This window comes from Solanum stenotomum, chromosome 3 (assembly GCF_019186545.1).
Source record: "Solanum stenotomum isolate F172 chromosome 3, ASM1918654v1, whole genome shotgun sequence".
Lineage (NCBI taxonomy): Eukaryota > Viridiplantae > Streptophyta > Magnoliopsida > Solanales > Solanaceae > Solanum > Solanum stenotomum.
Window position 1 is genome coordinate 26,238,259 of NC_064284.1, and position 8,857 is coordinate 26,247,115.

The 8,857-nt window shown below is 36.3% G+C and overlaps 2 protein-coding genes and 1 non-coding gene across 4 annotated transcripts in view; 2 read left to right on the forward strand and 1 right to left on the reverse strand.

Moving 5' to 3' along the window:
- The window catches only part of LOC125859487 (protein yippee-like), a 164,658-nt gene that overhangs the window by 122,825 nt on the left and 32,976 nt on the right, over positions 1-8,857 (forward strand). The window lies entirely within an intron of this gene.
- LOC125859436 (probable LRR receptor-like serine/threonine-protein kinase At3g47570) lies at positions 667-4,290 on the forward strand. Of its 2 annotated transcripts, XM_049539188.1 has the most exons (3): positions 667-1,236; positions 1,333-3,588; positions 3,677-4,290. In XM_049539188.1, exons 1-3 carry the CDS (start codon positions 855-857, stop codon positions 4,096-4,098), a joined length of 3,060 nt encoding a protein of 1,019 aa, XP_049395145.1. In that variant the 5' UTR covers positions 667-854; the 3' UTR covers positions 4,099-4,290. The 2 variants fall into 2 exon arrangements, with proteins under 2 accessions (XP_049395145.1, XP_049395144.1); XM_049539187.1 differs by having other exon boundaries at positions 667-3,588.
- On the reverse strand, positions 4,594-4,664 carry TRNAG-GCC (transfer RNA glycine (anticodon GCC)). The gene has a single exon. It is a non-coding gene; the product is annotated as a tRNA-Gly (tRNA).

The following is an 8,857-nucleotide window of genomic DNA, read 5'->3' on the forward strand; positions in this document are numbered from 1 at the left end:
GTTTTTATTTCGCCAAACTTTGGGATAAATTTTATTTAAATAGAAAAAGTTTGACCAAACTTTAATCTCATAGAATCCATTTTGAGCATCTCCATTGAATTCCCAGTCCCTTTTTCTCATTTTCCTTATTTGTCCTAATTGGGTCTTCGTTACCAAACTTTTAATTTAACCTAACCCTTTTGCAAAAAAATAATAATAAAATCTGGAAACCTAATTTCCAGGAAGCTTACCTGAAGAGGACAATTCAATATTAAGCACTAGAGGAGTTGATTGGCCACAAATTATGCAAACTCTTCGAGTCATGTACAAGAACAAACCGCAATGAGCTGCCTTCATAATTGATCAATTGTTTCGACATCTCTCAATATATTACACTACAAGATTTTCTACATGTTGCTACGAACATTGGACTAATATTACACATCTTACCAACTTAATAAGAATAACTTTACTACGTAGACAAAAAGAAGACTTAACAATTAATGTCCCTCAAAAAATAAAAAAAAAATCACTTCTTGAAATACTATACATTTTTCACTTTAACGTCAAAGAATGAGACAATAATAGTATGCAATAGGGAATTTTATGAGAACAGTCTGGCAGAGGTTAGAGAAAAAAACAAACTTTAAAATCCAATAATTTACCAGAAAGTCATAAGTCAGCCTACTGGTCTAAATTTGTGTCCAATTTTATTGTACAGGTGAATCTTTATGTCCCTTTCTATATTTTCTAGTCTACCTTAAAATACCCAACTTGTCAATATCATGAAAAATCATACAAACAATTAAAATTGGAGAATAAATTTAATAGTATTAGACCAGTGTCTTTTGCTACCAACCTTCTTACTTTCTTAAATGATTCTCCCAACTCATACACAGAATTCTCACTTTTATGCTATGAAGAAGTATACTGTTGTACTATCTTTACTGACTTTTTTCTCTTTGCTACTACCCTATGTTCTTTGCTCATTAAAAGTTCAGTTGGGAGGGAATGAAACAGACAGAATGTCACTACTAGCATTCAAGAATATGATCATTGATGACCCTTTCAAGATCATGGACTCCTGGAATGAAACTATACATTTTTGTGACTGGCCTGGGGTTTCATGTGGTCGACGTCATCCCCGAGTTACAGTTTTAAATCTTACTTCTCTGAAATTGAGGGGTTCTCTGTCACCAAGCATTGGTAATCTGAGCTTTCTTTATGTCCTTAAGCTCCAAAATAATAGTTTTTCAGGTGAAATTCCATCAGAGATTGGCTACTTACATAAGTTAAAGTTTTTACGCCTTGATAATAACTCGTTCACTGGTCATATTCCATCAAACATTTCAGGATGCTTCAATCTTGTTTCTGTTGTTCTTTCGTATAATATGATGGTAGGAAAAATTCCAGCAGAATTAGGCACATTGTTGAAACTCAAACAACTTTCTCTTGTTTCTAACTATTTTACAGGAGGAATTCCACCTTCATTTGGTAATCTTTCTTTACTTGATACCTTTTCCGCAAGCAAGAATAATTTGTTAGGGAAAATACCTGATGAATTATGTCAATTGCTCAACTTAAAGTACTTTGTAGTGAATGAGAACAACTTGAGTGGTACCCTGCCTCCTTGTCTTTTCAATCTTTCCTCTATCGTGGCCATAGATGTTGGAACAAACCATTTAGAAGGAAAATTGCCTCCATTGCTTGGTATTACTCTTCCTAATTTAGAGTTCCTTAGCATTTATAGAAACAATGTAACTGGAAATATTCCGGTAACATTGTCAAATGCTACGAATCTTCAGTCTCTTATTGCTAGTAGAAATGGACTCACAGGAAAAGTACCACCCCTTGGAAATTTGCTGAAAATGCGGAGATTTTTAGTTGCTTTCAATTATCTTGGGAAGGGGGAGGATGATGACCTTACCTTTCTCACCACATTGGTGAATGCCACCAGCTTGGAGCTTTTGGAGCTCAATACAAATAATTTTGGTGGAGTCTTCTTACCTGCATCTGTTAGTAATCTTTCGACTGAGATTATAGAGCTTTCGTTGTCTTATAATCAGATTTCTGGAGAAATCCCAAGAGGGATATCCAATCTCAAGAAGCTTCAGGCTTTCTTTGTAGCTTACAACAGATTTCACGGTGAAATTCCTTCTGAAATTGGTGATCTGATATATTTGCAAGAGCTGGCTTTACTTGGAAATCAGTTCTCTGGCAAAATTCCAATCTCATTGGGAAATTTAGCTTCTTTAACCAAACTCAGTTTAAGAGAAAACAATCTCCAGGGGAGAATTCCTTCCAGTTTAGGCAAATGCCACAATTTGGAACTGTTGGATCTTGGTTCAAATAACCTTAGTGGGTTCATACCATCAGAAATTCTTGAACTCTCATCCTTGTCGGAGGGCGTGGACCTATCTCAGAACCAATTAACTGGTTTCCTTCCGATGGAAATTGGGAAGTTGAGAAATCTAGGCTACTTAAACCTGTCTGATAACAAGTTGCAGGGCCAGATTCCTACCAGTATAGGTACTTGTGTGAAACTTGAAGCACTAGACTTAAACAACAACAACTTTCAGGGTAGTATTCCTTCAACCATGAATAGTTTGCGAGGCCTGGAACTTTTAGTCCTTTCTCACAACAATCTGTCAGGTGGAATCCCGGGATTCTTGAAGGACTTTAAATTTCTGCAGATTTTAAATCTGTCTAGCAATACTTTGGAAGGTGCTGTCCCAACAGGAGGCATCTTTAGTAATGCTACTGTGGTTTCCATCATAGGAAATAGAAATCTCTGTGGGGGTGTACCAGAGTTGGACCTTCCGGCGTGCATTGTAGAGGTAAAGAAAGAAAGGAAATCAGGTTTTCCCTTGAAAATAGTAATTCCTGTAGTTAGTGGGCTTATAGGATTGACATTCATAGTTTGTTTTCTTGGCATACGACAGTTTAGTAGATCGAGAAAACCAACACCTACAGATATACCTGAAAGCTCAACCTTAAGAGTATCTTATCAGTGTCTACTTAGGGAAACTGATAGATTTTCTGCATCAAATTTGCTTGGAGTGGGTGCTTTTGGGTCTGTATATAAAGGAATTTCTGAACACGATGGTAAGTTTTTTGCTGTTAAGGTACTGGACCTTTCACACCATGCAGCTTCCAGGAGTTTTTTAGCTGAATGTGAGGTTCTAAAGAACATTAGACATCGTAATCTTGTAAAGGTTCTAAGTGCATGCTCAGGTATTGATTATGAAGGTAATGAGTTCAAGGCCATAGTTTATGAATACATGGATAAGGGAAGTCTACAGGACTGGTTACATTTCACTACTCAGGAGAAATCTGAGTCACAGGAAGAGCACAAGAAGCTCGGTTTTATTCAAAGATTAAACATTGCCATTGATGTTGCCTGTGCTCTGGATTATCTCCATAATGATTGCCAAACCCCAATAATTCACCGTGATCTGAAGCCAAGCAATATTCTTCTCGATGAGAACATGACTGCACATGTTGGTGATTTTGGTTTGGCAAGATTTGTTCCACCAGCAATTCCGAACTCATCAGCAAATTCAAAAAGCTCTACAGGTGTAGGGGGAACTATTGGTTATACACCTCCAGGTACTAATAAATCAAGGTTTCTGCTGGCTGTCATATATATGTCTTTTGATAAGAATATCTCTAATTCTGTAGTATTTCTTGTTGACAGAATTAGGTATGGGAAGCGACGCCTCAATCTATGGAGATGTATACAGCTTTGGCATTCTGCTCTTGGAAATGTTTACCGGGAGGAAACCAACTGATGAAATGTTCAAAGACAATTTAAACCTTCATAACTATGCCAATGCTGCTTTGCCAGATAGAGTGATGCATATTGCAGATCCCATTCTTCTCCAGGAAAGAGATGAACTTGGAATGAAATACAAAGTTGATGACAATACAAGCAGTGCTGGCGACATATTTCTGTCATTCTTAGTTAAGGTGATTCAAATCGGAGTTTCCTGCTCCGTTGAATCTCCAAAAGAAAGAAAGCAGATCAGTGATGTCGTTGGAGAACTCAATTCATTAAGGAAGTTGTTCTTGGAGCAAGCATACCGGAAAGAAAAGGTTATAAGCTTCAACCTGCATTGACCGATGATGACAGGCATAGGGTTAGTCCTTCTCATGCTTGGTGACATGAGGTTAATATGCACTGTGAAACAAATTCATGAGTTTAAGGTTTGATTCTGCTCTTTTAATTTGTAGTTATAAAGTTGTACATTCCTAATAAAAGATAGCTCTTTGCACATTTCTTAGTTTAGATGCCTTATTTATTAAGATCAGTTCAACGCCTTCTGCTTAAGGTTCTTGAGACCTTTGAAATATGATATATACTCTGGCATCCAATACCACCTTTAGTTGTTCTAATTCATGAAGATTGCATCACCACAAGCAACCTGAGTAATTATTTGTTTCACTGATTTTGTTTTTATGACAAGACAAGGAAAACAAAGTTGATCCCCTAAAATCTAAAAGGAAAAAAGGGAAGCTCAGATGTGCAACTATCACCATGTTTAATCAGATGAGTGCAGAGACCCAAATCACCGCATTGAGCACAGATTCTTCACAGCTAACCCAGGAATGGAATGCACCAGCCGGGAATCGAACCCGGGTCTGTACCGTGGCAGGGTACTATTCTACCACTAGACCACTGGTGCTACTTGCTATTGTTTTGCTCATTTTACGCTACAATCATTTAGATATTAAACAAAATATATGAGAGTAGGTAGAATGGAATGAACAGCCCAGATTTCTGAAATTTTGGTATTCAAAATGTCAACAAGTAATCATGTTTTGAAGTTGAGGTCAATTAGGCTTGTAGAAGGAAATGAAGTTCAAATTTTGCACATCCAAATTATTCTTCATAAACAACAATATCTTGTAGTTTTATTATTAATTTTTGAAAGTAATTGAGATCACATAAACAACTTTTTTTGTGAGGAGCATTTTTGTTTGTAATATTGTTACTATTGGCCACACTATGGCCCAACATTCAGTCTTGGGTAATGTCCAAACCAGTACTGTACTAGACACTTAGGGGCCGTTTGGTAGAGTGTATTAGAAAAAACAATACATGCATGCATTAGCCTTGTGTATTACTAGTACCTTGTTTGGTGCTCTTTTCCAATTAATGCATAACTAATGTTCGCATTTGTTATGCACTCTATTGTGTATTAAGGTGTGCATTGCTAATACCATAGATTTCTAGGTATTAGCAATGCAATGATTTTAATGCATGCATTAACACGGTAAAAGACTCAATTGTCCCTCAAAATCCTTTTTTACATCTTTTCCACCATAATAGTGGAGGGTGTCTTTGTAAATAACTTTTTTTATGCCATACATGCTATTTTTAATGCATCAAACCAAACAATGCATAAAAATAATCTATGTATAATTAATGCAAGCATAACTAATACATGCATTGTTAATGCAAACATTACTAATACGCTCTCTTTAGCATTATTTTTATCTACTCTACCAAATGAATCCTTAATTTCGTATTTATCTAAATTTCTGTCCTTAACAAAAAAGAATAAGATCAAAGCGCACTGAGACTTCATAATTGACTAACTGCTCCGACATCTCTCAATATTTTCGAGTAAATTTTCACACCATATGTTGCACTAACGTTCCACATCAAGAACTTTATTATGTCTATACAAAAAAAAGAATTACACAACTAATATGGTAACAAAATAAAAAGTTTCACTTCTCGAAATACTTTACATTTTCACTTTAGCCGTTTAGTGCATGCTTCAGAGAGTTGTAAGTTGTTTATATCATAATAACTCCTCCTTTAATTTAATCAAAATGGTCAATGACCATAATTTTTTAAATTAAAATAAGAGAAATTATGTAATAAAAAATGAGAAGGCAAGAAATAATTTTAATTGTCTCGGAGTATATCTCATAGAATCGAACAATAATAGGGAATGTTGGTGGAATAGGTTGAAGATGAAGGAAGCTGATAATTAGAACATGTCAAAGGAACCGGTCCAAGAAGGTTGACTGACGTGTTTATTACTGTAGAATTAGAGTCACACTAGGACTAGACTATTAAATCCTAACTTATGTACGACTAAGCTGGTGTATCGTGTATGGGGCTAAAGTCGACTAGGATAAAGTGTTTTAATTATAGTAGTAATACTACTCATGTAAATAATATATTTGTATTGTAGTAGGACTCCTAGTGTAGCTAGTATAAGACTCTTCTCCTTTATAAGGAGCATGTACTCAACAATTTTAATTATCAATACAATTCTTGATTTCTCGATACTTTACATGAGAATTCTACATAGTATCAGAGCATTAAAACTTTTCCGCTCTTTAATGTATTAGTTCCAAAAATCAGAATAACCACAATATCAAATTGCAATGACCTCTTCTATCAACACCTTATCAACCTCCTCACTTCACCATCTTACTGTGTCTTGTTCTTTAAACTCAAGCCATCAAATTATCTTATATGGAGAACACAAATGTTTCACTTGATTCAAGTGATGAGATTAACCTACCTCATCACAGAGAATTAACCAACTAAAAGTACTCGTTCCACTGGACAAATTATTGAGAAAGCTATAGCAATTAAGAAGGATGCAGAAGACAACAACAATATTGATGATTAGGAGGAGAATGATGTGTTACTAAGAAGTTGGATCTCAGGCACCTTGATAAAAGAAAGCATATACCAGATTGTAGGCTGCTCAACTGCCAAGGAGATGTGAGAATGCTTGGAAAAATCTTATCTTCAAGCAACGAAAGATAAGGAGTTCCAACTCAAACAACAACTGCAAAGTGTTAAGATAGGAACCAAAAAGATTGATGAATATATTAAGGAAATCTAAGGCATATGTGATGGTCTTGCAACCATTCACAAGCCCGTGAATGAAGATAACAAAGTTATTAATTTTGCTAGAAGTTTAGGTCTCAAGTACAAGACCTTCAGGACTGACATGCTAGATAAGACCTCATATCTCACTCTTAATCAATTTATTAATGCTCTTAGGGTTTTGATATGAGGGAGGATAAAGAAGAAGTGTTACAACAAAATCATAACATGGCATTCACTGTCCAAAGGGACAGGGAAAAAGGAAACTACTCTCAAAGAAGAGGAAACAATAACTTCCACTCCAGAGGAAGAGGCTTCAAGTCTGTTGGACAAGGAACAGTTCTTATAACAGCAAATATTGTCACGACCCAGACCGTCGTGATTGACACTCACACTAACCCTTCGGTGGGAGAACCACTACTACAACCCAACTAAGCAACGTAACGAAAAACTAAGCATTTAAAGATACGGAAGCGGGTTTAAATGACTAAATAACATGGAGTTCCCATAAACTCTGAAAAGCTTAAATAAGCAACTAAACATAACTATTGCGGAAATTCACCCCTAGAACCTGAAAGTCAATGTACCAAAACTCTACTAAACGACACGTCTAAGAAAAAATGGTGCAACCCCGAATCTAACATAAGTAAAAGTCTAACTAAGCAGTCTGAGTCCGAAAAGAACGGATTAAACAATTGAAGGATCCATGGCAACCTGGAAGAACTGGCTCACCCTTAAATTCGGTCTTCGATCAATGATCCCCTGGCTGAGGTCTATCAGTAGCCGCCTGAAGATGCCCTATACTCACCAAAGAACGAGCAAGTGCAGTATCAGTACATAACCACAGTGTACTGGTAGGATCACGTTGCTACTCCAGTAAACGAAATACAGACAGGTAATTACAACACAATAAACACACATATACAGAATATATAGTTCAATTAGCATTTCAGAAGCAACATACAACTTTCCAATATCAATGACAGGTAGACATGAATGTAATAATCACAAGTGGTCCTTTCATGGAACCCACACCCAAACTGTTAGTGTTTCGGAACGTGACACCCGATCCAATGTACATGTGTCGAAACGTGACATCCGATCCAATATGTGTGTCGAAACGTGACACCCGATCCAATATATGTGTCGAAACGTGACACCCGATCCAATATATGTGTCGGAACGTGACACCCGATCCAATCAGCACAACCACAATCACAATCATACCCATAATGAACAATGCTCATAGTCATACAATCAAATAAAGGAGTCGTGGCATGTAATTGTTCATACATACTCATTTTCATCAGATTTGATTTACATTTTCTTATTCACATACATGCATGCATACAATGAAGCAATTAACCAGCATATATCACACAAATAGAAAATCAATTCATCACCTACCTCAAAACCAAACTTGAATCCTCCTAAAACACTTGAGTCTTCCCTTTCCGGATTCTTTTCACTTGTTCTTGATCTAAAACAGTTAAATAATGCATGAATCAATAAACAAGGCCTAATTTACCCAGATAATAATCAAACTATCAATCCTAGTCCAAACTCAAGATCCCAATACTCAATTAGAGCTTTTCCACTATCAACTTCAGGCCAAAACTGTCACGACCCAAAAATGGACGTGATGGCACTCGTCTTAACCCACCAAGACAAGTCAGCCTAAAACTCAACCATTACAATAAAATGCAGAAATTTTTATAATAAACTCAAATATACCCCCAAAATCTGGTTGTCACGTGTACAAGCCTCTAAAGTATTACAATTGAATCAAAAGAAAAATACAAGTCTCATATGACATTATTTCTAGAGTAGAACAAGATCATAAATAAGAGTAAGAAGGATCGTTGAGAAGACAACCAACTACCTCACAAATCTCCCAGAGGCCTCGGAAAAGAAGAGAATAACAAGTACCACAAAAATCCAGGCTCGTAACCTACAAAAATTTGTAGAAGCAAGGGGTGAGTACCAAACCACACAGTACTCAGCAAGTAAACCTCTAAA

What these genes read in the sequence shown, in the direction of transcription:
- LOC125859436 (XM_049539187.1), top strand. Translation starts at nt 855, where the DNA reads ATGATTCTCCCAACTCATACACAGAATTCTCACTTTTATGCTATGAAG. An exon ending in TATTGGTTATACACCTCCAG is followed by an intron (nt 3,589 to 3,676) that starts GTACTAATAAAT and finishes TCTTGTTGACAG; the next exon opens with AATTAGGTATGGGAAGCGAC.